General features: G+C 31.7%; 2 protein-coding genes across 6 annotated transcripts in view; one reads left to right on the top strand and one right to left on the bottom strand.

Moving 5' to 3' along the window:
- The window catches only part of LOC132728652 (AP-2 complex subunit alpha-2-like), a 38733-nt gene extending 26667 nt beyond the window's left edge, over positions 1-12066 (bottom strand). For all 5 annotated transcript variants that reach the window (XM_060714328.1, XM_060714329.1, XM_060714330.1 and 2 more), the window contains exons 1-4: positions 11930-12066; positions 9766-9851; positions 1566-1634; positions 698-840 (exon numbers count right to left, since the gene is read on the bottom strand). In XM_060714328.1, coding sequence (XP_060570311.1) covers positions 698-840; positions 1566-1634; positions 9766-9829 — 276 coding nt within the window. In that variant the 5' untranslated portion in view covers positions 9830-9851; positions 11930-12066. The remainder of the gene's footprint in view (positions 1-697; positions 841-1565; positions 1635-9765; positions 9852-11929) is intronic.
- Positions 12067-20860: 8794 nt separating this feature from the next.
- LOC132728633 (doublecortin domain-containing protein 1-like) overlaps positions 20861-23031 on the top strand; it is a 34561-nt gene continuing 32390 nt past the window's right edge. Inside the window, exon 1 of the mRNA XM_060714304.1 lies at positions 20861-21010. Coding sequence (XP_060570287.1) covers positions 20908-21010 — 103 coding nt within the window. The 5' untranslated portion in view covers positions 20861-20907. The remainder of the gene's footprint in view (positions 21011-23031) is intronic.

Below are 23031 nucleotides of genomic sequence, written 5' to 3'. Positions count from 1 at the left end.
TTATTAAAGCAGCTCCACTGAGGTAAAAAAAAGCCTAAGAACATAAACTTTGAGATTCTTGAATCACTTAAAATGGATAAATCTACCAAAGATTATTAGATAATATAAAAAATTTACTTAGAATTAAATTGAAATCAATTTTTGTGCAACTCTTTGCCTAGTGGTGCAACTCATCATTTTGGAGCCATCTTCCACAATGAAAATGATTATTCCGGAAAACTAGAGCGAGGCAATGATCTGGGAAAATGTGTAGAAAATTTATTGGTCTAGACCTACATGGTGCATAAATCTTGGTAAAATATTTCTAGTGCATTCACATAAAAAAATCTCAGCGGAGTACCTCTAAGTGGGCAGCAATACATAGTTAGGTCAGAATGCATATGAGCCGCGTCACGACAAAACCAACATAGTGCGTTTGTGACCAGTGTGGATCCAGACCAGCCTGCGCATCCGCGCAGTCTGATCAGGATACGCGCTGTTTGCTATCAGTTTCTCTACTTGTAAAAGGATTTGTAAGCGAACAGCATGGATCCTGATCAGACTGCACGGATGTGCAGACTGGTCTGGTTCCATGCTGGTCGCAAACGCACTATGTTGATTTTGTCGTGACACAGCTCATATATTCTAGTACATACATATGCCTGACTACATAGTTGACATAAACAAGATATTATTATCACTAGTATCAAGAACTTACAATCTGTTTTTCAGTGTATTTATTAGAGCTGAGCAAGTTAACTGCCTCCATGTGACCGAAGTCGATGTCGTGTCCGAGGAGAAATATAAACAGGAGCTTACACACATACTTCTTTTTCTGGTAGCCATCTAATGTCTTGTCTCCTGAACATCATATAAATAACAAATAATATTCAGTTCTGGTTATAAAACATAATACTTCCTACTGGTTATATAAACAATAAATAATTCTCTTTCTATAAATATGGTTGTTTCAAGTTTCAAGGAAAAAATACTTGTCAATTGTGATATTAAATTACAATAAGCAACTAAACAGTTATACCCTTGAGATTTTATTAATCAGCCTTTAGGATAATACCTTTTTTGAAAAGCATTGATCCAAGAACTCCAAGTTAAGAAGGAAAACTTTATATCATGGACTTCATTCTAATCTTTTTTTCTTTTAAAAACTATGTATATACATTAAATGTACAATTTTTAAAATACTGTTACATTACAACATTAGAACTCTAAATGTATACCATTAATGGTTATTATCTGACTTACTCAACATGACAACAGTTGATACCATATATAGTAACATGACACAATACAATATAAGATAAATATCAATTTAAATGGTAAACAACATTGATAAAACTCTCATCTTTTTCCCAGAAAAATTAAAGAATTAAATCATCAGCTAATCATCAATTTCTGTTTTTATTAACAAGACTAATTACTCTTCACCTAACACCTTCATTGATTGTTTTCTGGTAAAATGCTCAAAACAGCTGCATTAAAAAACAACTGTATTTTGGATCATACCATTCATTGTTATTTACATATCTGTACATTGTATACAGTAGTATAGAATTCACACTACTAACCTTTAAATTTGGATCTAATGTTTGCCAATTCTTTGTTTATTCTCTTTATCTCGGCTTCTTTACTTTTACCTGAAACAATAAAAATACCCTTCTTTACTTGATCCTGATATTTATGTTTGTTTGTAAGGGATCTTTTGTGAAGTTGTCAAACTTCAGTGTCCTTACAAAAGTTAAACTGACAAGAGATGGTGTTGAATAAAATACATTTTTATATATCAATTGTCAAAGTTTTTTAATACTGTTTTTTGTGTTATTTTACACTAGATTATATAAACTAGAAGCACAAGGAAGCTATGTCAAAATAGTTCTAATTTCCTTGGATTTTTGTCAAAAAGGGGAGGGGGCGTTTATATTAGAGGGGTGTTTTAGATTCAGTAATGGCGTCAGATATCTTCACATTGACCCTGTCAACAAGTCTCAAAGGCAGGGAAGAGGTCAATGCAAGGAAACTACATAAAAGTACCTAAGATAACTAATAATCAAATGAAGGCTTTCTCAGGATGAAATAAGAAAAAAAATATTTTAGCTTAAGTGACCCTTCAGTCTGTTAATCTCAAACCCCACAAAGAGAAAGAGGTCAATTCAAACTTACATTGAAACCAAATAAGTTGAATTATAACCAACTTAATTTTCTCCAGATTATTCAATAATAATTTCTAACTGAAAACAAACAGACTGTTACCATGGTAAACATTCCAATCACTGATTACTGTAAAACACTTATTATTCGCGAGAAATTTATTTTCGCTAATATTCGCGAGTTTTCTAAGACGCGAATTCATATTTCTCGCGAATATTTCACTTTGTCTATACACTTGTCCGTTAATGAACAATATCCGAAAATGCGTACACATGGATATATATCTGCGGGAAAGTATCGAAACCAGTTCTAGTTACATCATGTAGCTATTCAACTGTTGCAGCATACACATATAGTACAGATTACTAGTATGAAAAAAAAACAACAACAGAAAATACGATTTTCAGAATAACTGTTTCGGTATTTGGTACAAATAATTTAGCACCTGCGAGTTGTTTGTAACATATCTATTTATTGTATCTTATTGTATCGTACTACAGTTTAAGCCGGAGGGTAAACATAATCGTTTACTACAGGTTAGGCAAATTACAGTACTGTTTAATTGATTTTCGTCTGCTTGCCTTTGAATGGCTAATCAGGAATACATGACAAACACAGTGAACACATATCAAATAATTATCACACTTTATTGACACATTTTTAGACAGACGGTTTCACTTAACAAGAAGTAATCGCAAGCTATCAGAAAAATCGATACAGTTATAAATCCATTCGTCGCACAATAAACGACGCAAAGTTAGTGAACGGACAGGACAGAAAATATCCGAATGACATCTGGTTTCCGGTTTTACATTTTTCGGGAAGACGCGAATTCATGTTGACGCGAAATAAATATTTTGGACATTTTGCCTCAAATTCGCGAAATAAGGTTCTCGCGAAAAATAAGTGTTTTACAGTACTTTTGATTTTCTGCCACTTTTTCACTTAGAAACACATTTCAAAGACTTGTTCCAACACGCTACAATAATTTGTATCACATACTGATTTAATAATAAAGATATATACTAATTTGCTATTTCTTTGGGGAATAGTTCTAAGCTCTGCAAATCCACAAAAATTTATTGACTTTCAATCTAAAAGCACCATGTGGTAGAGAACTTTATTGCTTTTTGCTTCTTTATGACAACAAACTAATAAGTTCTAAGTATATAACAATTTTCCTCGAAAACAAAATTATTTGACAGATTCTGGGTTTTTTCCCTATTAATTAGAAAGTGTGTACAAGAGATAAGTACAAGTTATATATACATGTATTTCCTTTCAGGGCCTTTTCACTAGTTTTGGGGAAGGCGCCCTAGCCCTTTTTGTGGGGAAAAAATGCGAGGTTTTCATACTTTTGGGGAAAATATATTTTCCACAGGCAGTCGGTGTGTTGTTTTATAACCAGATATACTATAAATACTTATTTAAATTACACATTTGGGGGAAATATCATAATATATTTGCATATTTTCCTCCAAACACACTTAAGGAGCTTTCTGTCCAACATAAGTTAACATAGTAAAAGGGATTTTTTCCAGATCATTTTATTGCCAGTTTATATTTGCCCAAGAATACCTTGACTAATATTTCCTAATTATAGAAAATTTACGTAGGACATGACTGTGAGGATTCTTGATTTGATTCAGAAGGAACATTATTATCAGTTACCACTGTATCACTATTACTGGCACTGTTGTGCTAGGCTCACTATTTCCCAAGTGTAAAACATTTCCCACACTTGGCCATATATTGTGCTACTTGGACACACAAACTTGCAAGGGGATACATGTATTGGATACTCTTGCACTTACAGGAAGGTCAACAATTCGTTAAATTTTAGTAAACAATTACAAACATCACTCAATTGTATTTTCTTCTTGTTCTGTGACATTGTTTACATAAGCGACATTGTAAATTGGTCGCCATATTGTTGTAAAATATCACATGTGCACTAAAAAATATGACAGCAAAGTTTTCCCTGGCATGCTGTTTTTAAAAAGTTGCAAACTCAGACCGAGTCTGTGAGTTAACATCTATTGTATTAAATCAAGGTATCCCTCTAGTGGGTAATTGAATAATTAGCTTTCATCGGACAAAAACAACGATCTATTTTTAAACAAGAAAGTTTGTTTACAAGTTTTTTTCTTCAATTTAACATTTCTTTGAAAGGGGAAATCTTCGCAAGAAGGGGAATTTTAGACTGTTTTTTGGGGAAAAAAGGTAGTAAGTCGGTTTGGGGAAGTAGCCGGATACCGGCTACAGCAAAGAAGGGTAAAAAGGCCCTGCCTTTATCAAAATTTGTGTGAAAGACATTTGGGAAAAATCATAAAGGGGAGGAAAAACTTGACTTTAAATAATTTTTCTTGAGGGGAAATGCCCCTTGAAAAAAAAAGCCATGGTGGTTGTCAATTAAACATGACAATATCAATAAATGTAAGACATATAGTAAGTGACATTTACAATTCCATGAAATAGAATAAAGTGATGTTTAATTAGGTGCTGGTATTGGAGAAGATTTGAACTGATCAATGGTTTCTATGAGAGAAGTACAACCAGACAAAAACACTGATCAATACAAATCATCAGAATTGCCAAACTCTCTACTATTACCCAACCAATGATTTTCGGCTTTCTCCAACATAAGGAGTAAAATACACAGTGCTTATATACAGTATAAATCTTTTGTAATAGGAATATTTAATTTGCTGGGATTTTACACTATATTAAGCATAGACCACTGAGACTAAGGTGCATTTATAAAATGTCACTAACTGGAATTTATACTCATTTTTTGAAACACATTACCCACTAGGACTAGAGTTTATAAATTTTTGATTTACACTCATTTGTAACATTTTACCCCCTGTGATATATACTTATTTGTAACATTTCACACACATCATATTTATAAATACTCATTTCTAACATTTTACCTGGTGTCTATAAAATTGTTACCATTATTTAAGGCTTTAAACTTTAGCAACATTGATTGCTTGCAAAGACCACCATTGCGTAGGTTATTTCCAGGAAGCCTACTCTTACAATGGTTAAAATAATATGAGTCCTACCATTTATTAAGCCTAAAAAAATATACAATTGAATTAAAGGACTTAATGTCAGTCAGCACATCCGTGCAATTAAACTGGACTATACAGCTGGCTGTATAATTTATATTCATTTCAATACTTTTCAATTCTAAGTCCATTTAATCTTAACACTAACTCAGCCAAATAAACGTTAACCAATTAAAAATATAAACACAAATGACAATCATTATGTAAAACAACAAAATGTTATCTCTGAAACAACTGAGGATTCTATTTTCATCTAAATGCAAATTAGGCAGAGAAATATAAAACTCATAACAACATCAAGCTACAACCCCATCTCCACAACATACTGATTTTTCTATGCAGGTTTTTTTCTTTCTGATACAGTATTTATAACTTGATTTACAATTCTTATTTGAATTCAATTAATAGGAATTGAAAATTGTCCACATTTTAATTACTTGCTATTATAGAAAATATATTACTGTTTGCGTTTTTAATTACTAACATATTGGGAAAAATCCAGAGATGTTAACCCCAGAGCAGTATTGTATTGATTACATTTTAGAATATTCTAGAAATCTCATGCATTTTATATAAAAATATATACATGTACTATGATTACTTTCCTAAACAAAATCAGTATATTGATCTTGGGCTCTAACATAAACACAGGAACATGGTCCAATATTTGTAAACTACATGTATACAGAACATAAACAGCTAGAATGAAATTTATTTATAAATAAAAATGGAACTTCTAGAGATTGCATACTGGCCATGTCCTAACTACTTTTTAGAAACGGACCTTTATTACTTTCAGAGATTTAAAAATCACTAAATCATATACACTTAAGGGGGTCATTTGCCCTAGAGCATTCACCAAAGGACAGACTGAAATCAATGTAAAATGCTGCAAGTAAATGCCAACTATAACCAGGTCCTGTAAACTTTCAAAGTTTCATTATTTTTTAAACCATCCTGAAAGTCTATGTATACAAACTAAAATCAAGGAACCTTTAAACTTCTGAGTATTATTCGGCTATTAAAACTGCTCCAAGACACTACAAAAGCAATATCTAGACACGTTTATCATTCTTTCACTGGAACTATATTTTTTCACAGATCAGATAAAAATTTATAAGTCCTTCACCCCTTTACCAGGGAGAAAAGTCCGTAAATAATCAGAATATTTCTTAAATCTGCAGGGATAATCTTGTTTACTTTTAACTCAATAAACATCTTTAGAATGTGGGCAACAACACAAAATAGGATTTCAACAGCCAACTTGTCTGTCAAAGAAAATTTCAATATAAGTTAAAGCAGACTCACAAGACTTTTTACATAGAGCATTCATGGAAAATAATATAATAATTTGATATTTGTTAAAAAATTGCAGTAACTATTTTAATTACTAAATTATATTAAAGTAAATTTGTTCTTACAAGGAAGCTAAGGGAATTTTGATTTTATTCACTCATTTGAAATAAACATAGAAACAGTGTCTATTCTAGGAATTCAAAAATAGGGGTGATTTTCCCCCCTCTATTTCAAAAAAGGGGGCGATTTTCAAAATCAAGGGGTGCCAATATAAACTGCCAATTTTAAATCGTCTGCATTAAGTTTACAATGAGGCGTTCAACCGATGAAAAATTTAAAACGAAAATATTCATTTAAGGCAGCAGAAGTTGTCCTCCCTTAATTTATGAACGAAAACAAATTATTATAGAACTGTCGCGATTGATTATCAAGGGACTGACAATAAAAACAATCGACCTATCTTTTACGTCTAGATCGTAGCCAAGCTAGGAATTGTCTTATTTTTCTTGATTATTTACTACACTATAATGGCGCCCAACTGTCAGACCTAGCACACTAGTTCCGGTCGGTACGGAACATTCCGTTAATTTCCGTCAACTCACATAACCTGTACCATACGGTACTAAATTATTATAATTAGCTTACAGTTACCTCCCTTCAGTTTCCGGTGTAAATGTAAACAAAACAATCAAATAAAATGCGAGATGGAATTATGCTTCCGAGGGATCACTATGTTTCCAGAATTTTTTTACGATTTTATTAACTTTTTTTATAGATGCGCGATTTTCACGCACATGGTTTTGAATTGTGCGCGATCTGTGAAATATAAGCGTGAATCGCGCGATCGCGCGTCCTAGAATAGACACTGAGAAATTAAACACATATTAACTAGAACTCTGCCAGTGGGATGTGTTGCCTTGTGAACAGTATAGCTGTCACTTAGGCATCATTTTCTTCTTATATATAGGTTATTTATAAACACTGCTCTTACAATGTACATGTACCTTGAACTTTAGTGGCATTTGAAATGATTGTAAAATGATACATCAGGATTGATGTAGCTTTAATTGCTTTTATTGTGTAGGAGTATTGGCCCAGACAAAAATAAAGCATTATAATAAACAATAGGCAATAACTCTGAAATCATGAAGTACAGAGTACCGGTTCTTGTGCACTGCACCTATTCTTAATGAGATCTATCATCCTATGAAGTTACAAGTCCATAGCTTTCATAGATTAGGAGAAATGGCCAGAATAAAAATAAAGTATGAAAATTAACAAAGGGCAATAACTCAAAATTTAAGAAGCTCAGTGTAACGATTCTTGTGCACTGCACTTCAGGTTATTGAAAGAAGCATGCATACCAAGCTTGGAGTCAATCCCACATACAGTGACTGAGTTATGCTCTGGACAAGCTTAAGGGGACGATACCGCCGACAAAAGTAACCCCTATATGTCGCCTTTTCAAAGCGACACAAAAATTAAATGTAACGGTATTTGGTGACTCTGAAATTTAATTATATAATTTAGACCCTTACCCTCCTGAAAAGTGACTACATGTAGCTTTTGCCACCCGTATAATGCCAGGCCAGCCTGCACTTTTAATAAATGCGGTGAAGCTGGACAAGTTTAAGAAATTCAGCAGGTTAAGGAATAATTAATTGACATCAGTTATTTTTTCTGTTCTTTCAAAAAAAACCAAAAAACATCCAGTTATTTTATGATCAGGTTAAATGACAAAATGAACACTCATAGTTAATTTGTTCCATCCTCTCACAAATATTTCAGATGTGTAAATATGTAAACAGTATTTTCAATTTAAATATACATGGTGTGACATTTAATGTTATTCAATTCTAATCTATACTTGGTAAAACACCTTGGAAAAACTGACCTCCCCAAGGACATACTACATATATTCTTGTATAGCAATTTGTACCCATGAAGTATTTAACCAGAGACTGTCTAATGAAGTTTTCTGATCTAACATCACAACCTGAATACCATGTTTCAGTAATAATCAATGTCAATGCAAGACATATCACTTACTGTGACAGATGCTCCCCAACCTGAACCTGCACATTTGTCATTGTATTTCAATGCACATGTCAATAAATACATGTAAAGGTTGCATATACAAAAATGTAAAAACAATTGCTAGTGCCTATGACCTTAACTTAAACCCAGTGACCCTTAACTCCTTACAAAGTTAGACTAGAGGGACTTGATTATTATGTTACAACCAGATATAAAAGATCTGACGATAAATAAAGGCTGTATTAGCAAGAGCAGAAATTTCTTTTCAGCACCCATGACCTTGATACAAGTGACTCCTTACTTCACAAATAGGTAAAGGACCTACAGAGGAATGTTCCTTACAAATATGAAAGACACTGATCAATTAATAAAGGCTGTATTAGCAAAAATGTAAAAATCTATTTTAACTTATTAAAATTTGGAACAAGGGTGCCAATTTGTCACCAATTACAAATGTTCAGTCTTATAATAGTAAACATTTACAATAAAATCTCACAGTTCACAACTAAAAAGTTAATACCCAGATTTTCATTTCTTTATTTGAACTCGGACCTCTTCATGACCTGACCTTAGCAAAATGGACCTTAAGTTTTCAGTAAAAACGATGCCTGACAGTGTTGAGCATAGAGCCAAATAATGTAACAATCTCTCTATGTAATACCTATAATACCTATGTAGAAGTTTCACTATGACGTGTATTTTCCTATAGTGAGACACAATGTCTCATATTGGTAAAATAAGTGTCTATTTATAAGATTAAGGACAAAATTAAATGCTGCCTAAACTATCATTGGGGGTTTAAAGAAACAAGAGAATAATGCAGAATTTTCATATTTCAAAGAAGGACAATAATTCTGTCAAAATCCATATTAGAGTTATCGACTTTAAACAGTGACCTTACTTATGCTCTCAAAAAAAGTGTGAAAAGTTTCAAAATATTCCCTTCAGTAGGTTTAGAGATACCAACTTTCATGCAAAAACTAAGTGACTGAGTGTGTCCAATAGTTCTCCGTATGTTTCGCATAGTCAGACTAAAAAACTCAAGGTTTATATCAGGTTTTTTACTTATCATAATGAACATTCTGAGTTTCTTCCCCATGTAAACAAAAGGCTTATATAAATTTGCCTTTTTATTTTTTCTAACAAGAACACACTGTTATAAAAATTGCAAATTTCTTACAGCAGTATTAACCTCAGTACATGTACTTACAGTTTCTTATATCCGAGATGAAGACTGCCAAGCCTCTCATGCCATCTCCTTTTACTGCAGGCATCCTGGAATTTTATTCTTTAATCCTGAAAAAAATTACAAATTTATTTCAAATTCCTTTGATAAATGACATAGTTATTGAACAGACACGAAAATGTTACGGACGGACACACTTACAAAATGGTACTTATGTTACTTTTCCTTTCATGTTTTAAGCCATTTTAGTCACACAAGGCCTTAACTTTAACAAAAATCACAGAACTGGAAAACAACAACATCATTCACAACTAGACTTAGTTCTAATTATTCCGCGTAACCCTCCAGAAGCTCCTGAAAACAACCAATTTGAGATGATCAAACTATGCTTATTTGCACAAAATCAATCTATAAATGATAAAAAAAAATGCATTTGTTTAATCCTATTCTATAACTTTATTGTTTACCCAGGAATTTCTGGTTTCTGTACCCAAATACCCCATTACTCCCCCTCAGACTCTGAATTAGGAGTAGTCCATACAATCTATAATTATTGAAATAAAAAGCCAACGATATGCACAACTAGACTTGGTTTTAGTACTTATCTCTGCATGCCCAGGCCACTGATAATTTTAAAAGTGGACCCGTACAAGACCCACCTGTTTTGAAAAAAGTGGGTTCAGTATAAAAAATGTGGGTACCACTTTTCCAGAGAAATAAAATGATGAAAAAACACAAGAAAAGCACATTTTAAATCAAGATTTCAATAAATTCAAATGTTTTGATGCAAACAATCATACTTTCAATGCTCCTAGCTTCATTTTATGCTTTGAAAGCCTCAGCTGCTTTTGATATGACTGTCTGTTTTTGTTCTTTTGGCATTTTCTTACAATAGTACTCAATCAGAACTTTGTTGAGATCAGATAAAATAAAAATGAAAAATAGAAATTTGCTAATTCTACCAAAAGTAACAAAAAATTATTTTTTATTTGGATTAATGGGATTGAATAGATAATTTTCTTATTTTATTTTTTTTTCATTATAATGTATGTTCTAATTAGATTCTATTTTTTTTTCAAACAATAACAATGTAGTATTTATACGTTTAAAATGAAGACAGACATCAAGTTTTACGTAAATCATTGGTCATGTGACATGTCAGCTGACAGTTAATATTTTCGCCTGACCGCGGAGGAATATTAGGCCATGACGGCCGACTAAATTTTTGTTCATAAATACATCAGTCTGCCACACTTTGGTTTGCATTTACATCCGTGCATAATTTATATATATATTTGAGATTATTACAGGTTATTCCCTTTTGCAAAGTAAAGAACTAACTTACTGTTGTGTTTCTTAAAAAAATAGATAGTTTTAACTGGTTCTCCCTCATGATTTACAATATTATGACGTAACACGCAAGTGCTCGAATTTGTCAAGCGTTTTAAGTCAACGACCACCATATTTTGGTTATTTTACATACAGTATAGGTTGCGGGCCACCAATTTATTGCTGATTTTGTTCATTTCCCCATCGGCAAAAAGTGTGCGTTTTGGACGCACAGACCTTGAAAAATTTGTGTACTCTTTGTACTTTCTACGTTAAAAATGCACATTTGTCCGAAAGTTTTGTGGATTGACATACACAGATGAAGGGGAGGTGATCCCTATATGTTGCCACTAAACAGTTAGAATTGTTACAACTGGTATCATTTTTAGTTAGACAATATTTATGGGGGCTGGGGGGAGGAATGATGTTCCAGAGATGTGCTGTTTGCCAAGGGTTCAATGATCGTAACGTCCTGCTATTCCCAGGGATGTGGGGCAGGTTACAATTAGCTGATGATGATAACAGCTTTATAAGCACTTTAAAAGCATAAAATAAACAACACAACTCCAATAAATTTATCATTTTGAATATGGTTGACTGCAATTTACTTTGTGCTTGAAGACTCTTCACAAAATTACACCACTTTATTAAGATTATTTCGAATAAAAAGGGATGTAACAGTAATCGGGAGATGAAGTGACACGTAGTTTTAAAGAAATGTTTGTCATGTGTCATCTTCTTTAAAACCATGTTTAAAAATAAAATAATTATGAATATTATTAAACATGCTTAGTTGCAAGACAACAATCAAGTGCATAGTGTCATTGATTTCCTTTAATCAAAATACTTTTAGGCTTACCCTTTCAAAAAGTATAAATGTATCAAAGTAACGAAACTTCACAAATTCGGCAAAATTTTTAGTGGGAGGTGTATCATCCTTCACAAATGGCAGCCATTTGCAATTTGATTATGATGAAAACGAGGCTGCAATGTACACCCACTTTTATTTAATAAATTTTTATACAATTCTGAATAATATCAAAAATATGTTTATTAAAAATGAAAAATATCATATTCAACTTGAAGTGATTTTTATTACTTTGATTTATTGGTTATCAAAATTTAATTATTCACCGCAGAAATGCTGTGACGTCATCTCCAAGGTGATTCCAAATATTTCAAGATGGCCGACACTGTCAATTTTTCCAATTAACTTTTGTTTTACTGTATCCTTATATTTTGATTGGATAACAAAGAAGAAAAGTAGAATAAAACATAACAAGTAAGTAAGATGTATTTAATAGAACATCAGCAACATATTTCATTTCGGCATAAAGTATATATTTTGCATAAAAACAGCCTTTATCACAGTTAATTGAAATAAGCAGGTGCTTGCATGCACTTGTTTTTGATAATACTTTGATGATATTTTTGTTTCAAAATAATAGCTTATGACATGACTTTTAAAGAGATGACATTCAAACTGCATGTCAGCCTTCTCAGCAAATGATTTTCTACAATAAAGCTCTAGGTCCCCAGCCAGCAGGAATAGTGCCTGTAAAATGTCACTAACCCTTAGTCAGTACCCACTTGCCGTGTAGACAGTCAGCACGTCAAACCACTGAGAAATGTTAAAAAGTGAAGTAAAAGAAGACATATATTTTATACATGGCCTGCTAGTCATAATCACAATTGATTGTTAGGCAGTATGATGTAGATGTAGACATATATTAAATGAACAGTCGGAAATGTAAATTGTTGTTAAATGTAATATGAAATTAGGCGCTACCTATGGCGGGGAAAGCTCCTATGAATAATGCTTTTAGTATAACATGGTCACGTTATTTTTTAATGCGCTTATTTATCAAAAAGGATATGTTAAAGTAACTTTTTTATACGGGGAAGTCAAAGACCGGGCCCGCGAAGCGGGTCCGGGCTTTGGCTTGCCCGGCTTTAGACTACACGTGAATATTTAAAAGAAAATCAAATAAAAAATATATAGAATTCTATACCTATCAATGAAATTTTCAGTGTCAGTTCTAGTCGGGTGCCGCCATTTACAATGTATGTCAATGATAATAGGCGGGGTATTCCGATAACGGAACAAATCTCAACTTTTCGGATTAGTAATAATCGTCGAGTGTTCCGAGTGAAAACGGAAGCGGTGTATGTAATATCGAATGACACCTTTAAAACGGAAAGAATGAAAGGATTTTTTTAACGACTTCCCCGTTCATAGGCTTTGCCTAATTTCATATTATTTATAATCGTTACTATATTTTTTGTCAATGAAATGCATGTTTATTTTCTGATTTTGTACATCATTCTTTCACCGGAAGTGTTATTTAGCATTTGCTGCTAGCAATAGTCTGAATTATGTAGAAGCTCATTAAAAGCGCATCAATCTATATTTAGCTCAAGAGGATTTCAAAATGGCAGCACCCAGTTATCTAAGGATTTTTTCGCAGCTCATCGGATATAGGATATATATTTTTTTGAAATTTTCATTTACTTTTAATTTGTTTTTATTTGAATTGATACACGTCATACATGTTTTCTAAGAGCACTACAGCCCTACCGAAGCCCTCGGCCCTGCTCAGACTTTTTGCGTAAAAGCAGTCAAGTAATTTGTTGTGGTGATGATATGCTCAATATGAACTGGTTAAGTGTGAGCAATGAAACAATAATATGGGGTTGGCTGTTCCAGTGGAAGAATGAGAATTTAAAGTAGTCTGTCTTGGCTGGGATAAATCTATAGCTCAGCATGTGTGCATATTGGGAGGCTTTCCCTAATGGGGTAAAATATGGGCTCTATATCATTAGTTATTTTGTGAATCATGGAGAGCCTACAGACAATATGATATAGTCTGTGCCATTTAAGTGACTCTAGCATCTGGGTAACACCAGAATTTTTTTATCCAAAGTCAGATTAAACCCAACATGAAGATCGTAGGACAGTCTGATCAATTTATGGGGGACCAGACTTCAGATGCATATTCTACTTGTGGAGCCACATTGGTCCTTAAGAGGTGTCTTATTTTACAGTGTTAGATGTCAAGGGTTTGATTTGTCTTTTTAATTGTCATGCGATAAAAAATTGTAGACAATTGGAATTTTCAACCCATTTCTCTTCATACAATTCTTAATTCATAGTCTTGTTTATAAACAATACAAAATATGAAACTTAAATTGACAGGGACCTGTTGTGTTAAATGATATAGGTTACTGACTTGCAAGACATCCTTTTAGTTTTATGCTAGCTTATGAAGGTTTGTAATAATAATTTTATACATGAGCCTGTAAATAATGTTAGATTAGGGGCACCTGAGATCAAACCAGGATGTCAGTTTGTGACTTACAGTGTCGTTTTAACTTAAAACAGTAAAAATACAAGGTTGACAAAGTTGATCAAAGTCAGAAATAATGTTCCAAGGCTAACCCTCAAATTGATGATTTTTAGCTCGACTTTTCTATGAAAAGGGGAGCTATCCTACTCGCCCCGGCGTCGGCGTTGGCGTCACACCTTGGTTAAGTTTTTCGTACCACCCCACTTTATTTCAGAAGTATTACAAGTATGGCTTTGAAACTTACCATACTTGTTCACCATCATAACCTCCATCTACAGACAAGAGTACATAACTCTGTCAAGGTTTTTGACAGAATTATGGCCCTTTTTTGACTTAGAAAGTGTATTGAGCTTGGTTAAGTTTTTTGTACCACCTCACTTTATTTCAAAACCATTGGAGGTATTGCTTTGAAACTGACCATACTTGTTTACCATCACGACCTTCATCAACAGACAAGAGGACATAACTCTGTCAAGGTTTTTGACAGAATTATGCCCCTTTTTGACTTAGAAAATACATTGAATATGGGTAAAATCCACTTATTGCCTTAACCCTTTGAGATATTGCTTTGAAACTTTTAATGCTATTTCACATCATTACCCCCATCTGTACGCAAGAGAAGGTAACTCTGTCAAGGATTTGTTTTAAAAATTAAGGCCTTTTATCGACTTAGAATCTTGGTTAAGTTTTTAGTACCAGTCCACTTTTTGACTGAACTGTTTGAGATATTAATTTGAAAGTTGGAATACTTGTTTACAATCATGATTCCCAAACATGTCCAGGAGAAGGTAATTCTGTCAAAGATTTTATTTGAATTATGGCCCTTAACTGTCAATGTTTTGTATTATAGGCAAGCACTAAAAAACTTAAAAAATCTAAAAAAATTCATTCCTATCCACTTGTTCACTTTACCATACTATTAAATTTATTTAAGGCTCAACTCAGTTTTTTTTTCTTTCTTACCAGCCCTCTTTTGACTTAAACATTTCAAACTTTGCTGCAGTGTTCAAGGGTATCACACAATTCAGTAAAATAATTCTTCACTAAATATCTTAATGCTCATGGCCATTGTTCACTTTAAAAATACAGAGATTCTTGTATTGCCTTTTACTGCAAAAACTTTTTTTATTGGCAAGCAATAAAAAAGTTGAGCGCGCTGTCTTACGGACAGCTCTTGTTTCTTATACAGTAAGTCATGGCCAGTATTATTTAATGTTGTCTCACCACTGTCCCAGTCTTTTCAGGTCTCATTTCTAAGACTTCTCTTATTTGTTATATATATAACTGATCTCCCTGACTGTAAAACTCTAGAAAATTTGACTTTTTTTCCTCAGATGACACAGCTGTGTATCTCTCTTTCTCTCCATATGGCTTTTTACTCCTACCACTTACAACAATAGTACTGGTTACAGGCAAAGGAAGGTGTTAGTGCTGTGTGGCAGCTGTAAAAAGTTGCCCTATAAATCATTGTTCTTATATTTTTATGTTTCTTCAAGGATCACTGATTCCAGTACTTTTAGTGTACAGGATTTGAAGAGATATACATGTATTGCACTTTCCATTATCTCATCATCAACAGATTCTATAAAACCGAGTCTGCAATTTTCAATAGCTCTTAAAGGATGTGAACCCCTCTCCAGATTTTTATTACACTAGCTTGAGATGTGAGTCCAAAAATGGAATTTAATCCTTCAAAATGCCAATTAAGTTATCCAGATTACAAACGGTACATTTTAATACCAACACAGTATACAATTTACAATCAGTTTCTTCTGCAAAATATCTTTAATTGGTGTCACAGTCAATCATACATGAATTATTCATAAAATAATAATATATTGTAAAATAGTCACTACACTTCTTGCGGCAATAAATTAGAATTCACACGAAACACCTTAAAAGTATGGCTTACATTGCACTTGATTGTACAGTTCCAGTATCTGATCACCATACATCTCAATCCCTCGATTGAGTCCAATTACAGCATCATACATCCAGGAGATTGCCCATTATACTGCTATTCAATGAGACATCAGGCATTTCATCAATGCTTTATTCCTAATAGTGGAGGAGCTTGTAGAAGTATGATGCATAGATCAATGCAAAATTGTTTCAAAATTGTAAATGATGACTAAAAAACACTAACCAATTTAGTGTTTATTAAAACTGACAATTTACTACAATGATTAATTTCAGCTGATTTACCAATGTAAATGTGTTATGGTTCATTTGAATACCGCAATTCTATTACTTATTATTAGACAAAAAATAATTTCAAACTTAAAATATAATTAACTGCAAAACAAGTTGGTATTTTTCAGTTAAACTGAAGTAATATTTTTTAAACCTTGTGTTTTCACCTGGCTGTGATCAGTGTGCATAAATCATTATAATGCTGTGATGAAAAGCACCCGAGTGACCGTGTCTCGCTGAGGTATGTCTGTTCCCTGCATTATTAATTACAACTAATGGAGATAATTTGGTGAGGATTCACCGATGATATTCTTATTTCTATAGAAACTGTAAACAAAGCGCCCTTTTAGCTGATAATTATATATAAACTGTCGACAGTTGGTTAAATCTTCTGTCGGAAAGTAGCACAAGCTGAGGATTATTGACTATTGCTTCAATATTTGCTAATCATATTTGTTTAAAACATCATCGAGTTTACTTTAATGAAACAGAAAGTGGTCAATGAAATAATGATATATACCTGCAGATACTCGTTTTCTTTGTGTTAAGTGGGAATATGTGTAATAGTAGGCTTTTTATGTAAAATAGCAGCATTGGATATATTTGTTTTTCGTCTTTTCTTTAACATTAAGAAATTTGTGGAATAAATCAAATGTAATGAAAAGATTTTCTCAATCAACTTAAATCTAATATTGATAAAATCTTTTGCAAGACAGATCCCTTTTATTATTGAAATGATAGATGTATCTAAAAAAAATAATTGCAAATAATTGGATTTGTAAACACAGTTTGTAATTTAATTCAAATTACAAGTCTGAAAACATGGTTAATGCTGAATATGAGTATGTGTGGTATAAACTTTTAAATAAATTAAAGTTTTGAATATTGTGCATGCGGTGCATTTCAATGCTGCTAACTGAAATTAGGAATAATCATTTATAAATCTTATTGTTGATTTTAAAGAAACTGAGCACTTGGGGAATTTTGTGTTTAGATATTTGAATGCTTTATATTTTAAATTAATTCAAGAAGATTGGGTTACAAAAGTTAAGGATAATTATTCCATTGTGTCAAATTGCAGTTTATATGATGTTCATGTGTTACTACTAGAGATGTTTAAGTTAACTGCAGTACTAAAAGTGGGACTATAATATTATTTAAGCAGTTCAACATTCTGTTGGTTTTTTATGACAACAAAATATTTAGTTGTTTTCTCACAAGGAAAAAGCTATCTGTTAATGTGAAAGGATTAATTTATGAGCTTAGTTACCATTAAGTCTGTTTCTTGTATTTTTGTGTCATCTTTAAGTAATGTAACTGTAGACTTTAATGGTATTTAATTACTAGTGTTAGATATTAAAAGCTGCATGCCTCCAGATGAGCCAAACTATTTCAAGAAAATTAAACTTGAGAAAAATGTACTAAGATTATAAGAAAAGTAAAAAGATTCAAGTATTAATTCATGTGTTATTTAAATGACTGATTTTGCTGTATGTATCCCTGTATTTCTACTGTGTAACTAACATTATAGGACTATTTTTGCTTATTAATTTTGACTTACTTTGGTATTTTTCTATAACTAAGTGCCATTTGCAATCTGTAAATTATTTTTTTTGTTCACTTAACAATATTTTACATTTAAATACATTTTCAAAATCTTCATGAAATTTACCCTGAATGTCAAGGCATGCTGCTTTAACTACTTCTGAATGTCACAGTGTTAGTTTATCTCACCAGTAATACCCACTGCTGTAGATATGGTCTAAATCTTCAGTTAAGAGTAAATTGATGTTAAATCGAAAAATTGATCTTTGACTCCCAACTGATCTTTCAATAGCTTAAATCGGAAATGTGTTTAATAAGTGAAACTCTGCATTACGGATCAGCGACAAAGTATGAAAACAGTTAGATTGCATTGCCGATCAGTGACAGAATATGAAAACCATTAGTTTAAGTTCATTTTGATGTTACATCCCAAGTATTTATATTGATTTTAGGTATGAATAAAAAAACAAGCAATATCTCCCAAGTCACCTACATAATTGTTGTAATTTGAAAAAAAAGCTCATTTATATGATATAAATAAAAGTAATTTGTAACATTTTTATAAGACCTAGACATATATTTGGTTCTTAAATTTTGAGAATAAAAAACAAATTCCACAGCCTTGGTAATCAACTGTCATAAATGTTGGGATGATACCGAAATTGAAATGTGCATGATTGTTATTAAACCTTCTTACTGAGGATTGATTGCATGACTATTGTAACATAATGACATTAAAGTGGAAAGTAAAACAGATGACATTTAATTGATAATTAATTACGGTATTTATTATTAATTATACTGGTATGAAATAATTAGTTGATGATATATATCAAACCCTGATATATCTGGAAAACATAATTTTTCTTAAGTGCATGACAATTTACAACACTTCCTTGCATTTAAATCATGTCATGTATTGTTATGAATGTTTCATGGTAAAACCACTCAGAACATTATGAAATAGTAAATTATAGCACTACCCTAGGGAAACATTAAAATAGTGTTCATTTTTATTATGGAAGATGGCTTGTATTTTCCTGTACCCTCCATGAACAAGCTTAATCAGTGCCTGCAACATTTTAAGTTTTGCCATTTTGGGCATTCTTTAGGGATTCCTTTTTTCCTCTATTTTAATGTAAAAAAACTGCATATAAAATAAACATTTATATAATTATGTTTTACATAAAATTTTATGTGTTGACACACCCACTTAGCTATGTATTAATGATGATGAAAATTGATTTATTAAGCCATGCTTTTCATGAGAAGTGAGATTGTTAAGGTAAAACATATGGTAATTAAAGTATAACAAAGTAGATAAGTTAGTGAAAGTTCTTCACCTTTTGTTATTTTTCGTGTTTGATTGATATAAATAGTTCAATCTTTTATTCAAGTTAGGCAATTTCAGAAAGAATTTCCCAGATTTAAATGAATATCTGCAATAAAAGTATTTCACCTAAAGATGTATATCTTTAATATATGTAATAAAAGAGCTGAAACATTAATCTTGTCAACTTGCTGTTTTCCTATTGTATCATTATAGTTAGTTACATATATTTCTGGTCAGTATAAATGATAGAGCAGGCTTATATAATCACACCTGTGCAAGGTGAGCATTTTACAGCACCCCTAAATGATGTCTTAACAAATAATTGATAATTCTACAAAATCATTAAAATTTTCCTTTCAGAATAATAAAAATACATCAATCAGCAAATATGTAAAATATAAATATGGAAATATTGGAATTGACCAATAAGAAAAGGTGTTTCAAACATGTAGTATTAAAAAAATAAGTTTTATAGCATGTAATATGGTACATGTACAGTAAAAATGGCCATGTAAGATTATATTACCACAGCTGTTAGACAAGGGAAATATCTGCAATGTCTGAGCAATCGTATTAAAGTCATTGTTACAAATTAATGAAACTGCAAAATTTCTCCTTTCTTCAGTTAAGGTAAATAAATTCACAAATTTGCAGCAGCCATCTCTATAGGTCACATGAACATCACAATTTTTCAATAAAATTCAATGCTCACACACAATCATGCATTGTTATAGACTACATAATTATATTGAGTGACAAAGTTGTAAATAACGACTATGACTGGATGTTGTACCTTAAACACCTAGATTATAGGCGGTATCCAGTCATTGACAGTTGCTGTGAAGTTAACAACTCCCTATCTATAGCAGTCAACACCTTAGATTAAAGGTTTCATGACATTATTGATTAAGTATTAAATATATACAAGCTATACTCTAAACCAAGCTAATGGATCATATATCTCACCATATATACGTTTTGCGACTCTCAGAAATATATTGTATTTTTCTTTTTATTATTTATTTGTTCGAAATAATGCTTCTATAGGATTTGTAAGGTGTATAATGGTTATTAAAAGTAGTGCTTATTTAAAAAGCCGATGATGATGGAATTTATACCAGAATTTAGTAAAGGAGAACAAGATGAATAAAAACACTACATAATGAGATAGAAAAGGATACAGATATATAATAATTTCTGTGAAGATGTTAAGTTAGAGATCATTCTTCAATGAAACAAGGAATAATATTTGAATAACATGTTAAAACGTTGGAAGGGGAAAAAATGTGTGCATTTGAAATACAATATGTATAAAGACGTCTAAGAGAAAGAAAAATTTTACACATAAAATATCTATACTTATGGAAAATATTAAAGTGGTTTAAGTGATAAGTGTAATTAGTGTTGATTGGACTAACTATGGAGTCTATGACTGTGTATAGGATACTAGAAGATAGAAAACATGTTCGTTTTCAGTCCCCAACTAACCAACGTGATGTCTCAAATGAGAAATGCAAGCAAGGTATTCCTTCTTATTGGTTTTAACTCTTTAATAGGTGCCTTTTCCACCTGTATAGTCGGCTATTGATAGCTGCCTTTGCCAGAAGTATAGGGTCAGCTATTAAAAGCTGCCTTTGCCACAAGTATAGTGTCAGCTATTAATAGCTGCTTTTTCACCTATATAGGGTCAGCTATTAAAAGCTGCCTTTGCCACAAGTATAGTGTCAGCTATTAATAGCTGCTTTTTCACCTATATAGGGTCAGCTATTAATAGCTTCCTTTGCGACAAATGCCATACTAATGGTTAATTTTAATATCTTCATATCGAAACACCTTAAACTGCTTGTGTCCATTGTTTAAGTTTGAAGAGTAATTAATGTTTAAATAAAAATATCTTATTATCTATTATAATTGCATATTAGTTGCACATGATGTATTGTTATGTAAAAAAACAACAAATATTTGATTATAAGGATAGATATTTTTTTAACATTTCAGAACAGAACACCTTTGATATTTATATTACAGTAGTAATATGATTAATATTATTTTATGTTATGAGTAAACTTGAATGTGCAATCCACACCTGTTTTTAAAAACATTTGAATAAATAATGTAAACGTCCCACATTTTGCTTTCCATCTCAATCCTGAGCCTAACCAGCAATTTTGGTCTTACATTATGATATATGTGCATACAACCCACTTGTATTTAATAGAAAATTGAGTAAATAAATCTGATGTTTACTTTGGATTGCTTTTTGTATATCTAATTCCCATCTATCAAAAATTTATACAAATAATGAAATTTGTGAACTGAACTGAAATGTGTGTTTGTGTCATTTAAGCCTTCTTTAAAGATTTTTCTTTTTGACAGTCTATGTTCTGTGTTAGATTTAAAGCAGCATGCCTCCAGATTCATGCTAATTTTCATGATAATTTTAAAAATGTATTAAAAATTGAAGTATTGTGAAGTGAGCCAAGAAAATAATTTACACATTGCAAGGAACACTTGCAACCCACTTAAATGACCAAAAACAGGTCAAAATAAGCAAAAATAGCCCTTAATACTGTAAGCCCTTACTGCGTTAGTAATACAGTAAAAATATAATAATGGATACTGAAAAATAAGTTCTTATTCCCACTATTCATGCAAACTATTACTCGAATCTTTAATCTTTTTACTTTTCTTAAAATCTTAGTACATTTTTTTCGAGTTTAATTTTCTTGAAAATTTTTGGATCATCTGGAGGCATGCAGCTTTAAGTGTTTTTATACCGGTATTTCAATTAATGCAACAAATTAACATTTACTTCAGACTTAAGCAGGTGCTACCTTTTGGACATGATTAGTTTTGTTCACTTCTATTTAATTACCCTTCATCAATATGCTCAATGAAACCAAACCTGCAACATTTTCAAATTTGTTGTATTATATAGTAACCTTATTCCAATTTTAAGTATTTTGTTATGTGAATATTGGAATTTAACAAGTTTATGAAATGATAAAGATATATTTACATAATGAATGTACACATACATGTTTAAGAGTTTATTACTTTGTAGGATAAGTTCATAACTGAGTTTTGAAAGAAAATGGTAACAGTTGCATATCCTGTTTCAATTTAATGGAAAATAAATTATGGATATTACAATGGTTAAAATATCCTCTACTGTTACATAATAATGCAGAGATAAAAAAGAGTCCAGAAATTTGAATGGTTTAATGTACACTCTGCTCTTAATATGGCGTTATTTATTTTTTATGGCAGGTCAATTATTTTCTAGTTGAGCACAAAATATTTTCTATAAGTTGTTAAGAATTTAAATGAAGAGGTTTGTATGTGATATACATGTATATCCTCAGTAATATTTTGAAAAATTTTGATTAATGTCCAAAAATGAGTAAAATATAAGAGGAATTAGAAGAAATTCTTATGAAACAGGGACTAAATTAATCAATTGTTCTTATTGCTCAGTTCAGTGTCTTACAGCCTGTACAGACAGTTGAAATTTTCAAGAATTTTCTATATATATATCATACA

Source organism: Ruditapes philippinarum, unplaced genomic scaffold (assembly GCF_026571515.1).
Source record: "Ruditapes philippinarum isolate M1 unplaced genomic scaffold, ASM2657151v2 ctg1459_1_1_1_1, whole genome shotgun sequence".
Lineage (NCBI taxonomy): Eukaryota > Metazoa > Mollusca > Bivalvia > Venerida > Veneridae > Ruditapes > Ruditapes philippinarum.
The sequence above is the reverse complement of the archived record's forward strand: the minus strand, read 5'-3'. Positions and strand labels throughout refer to the sequence as shown.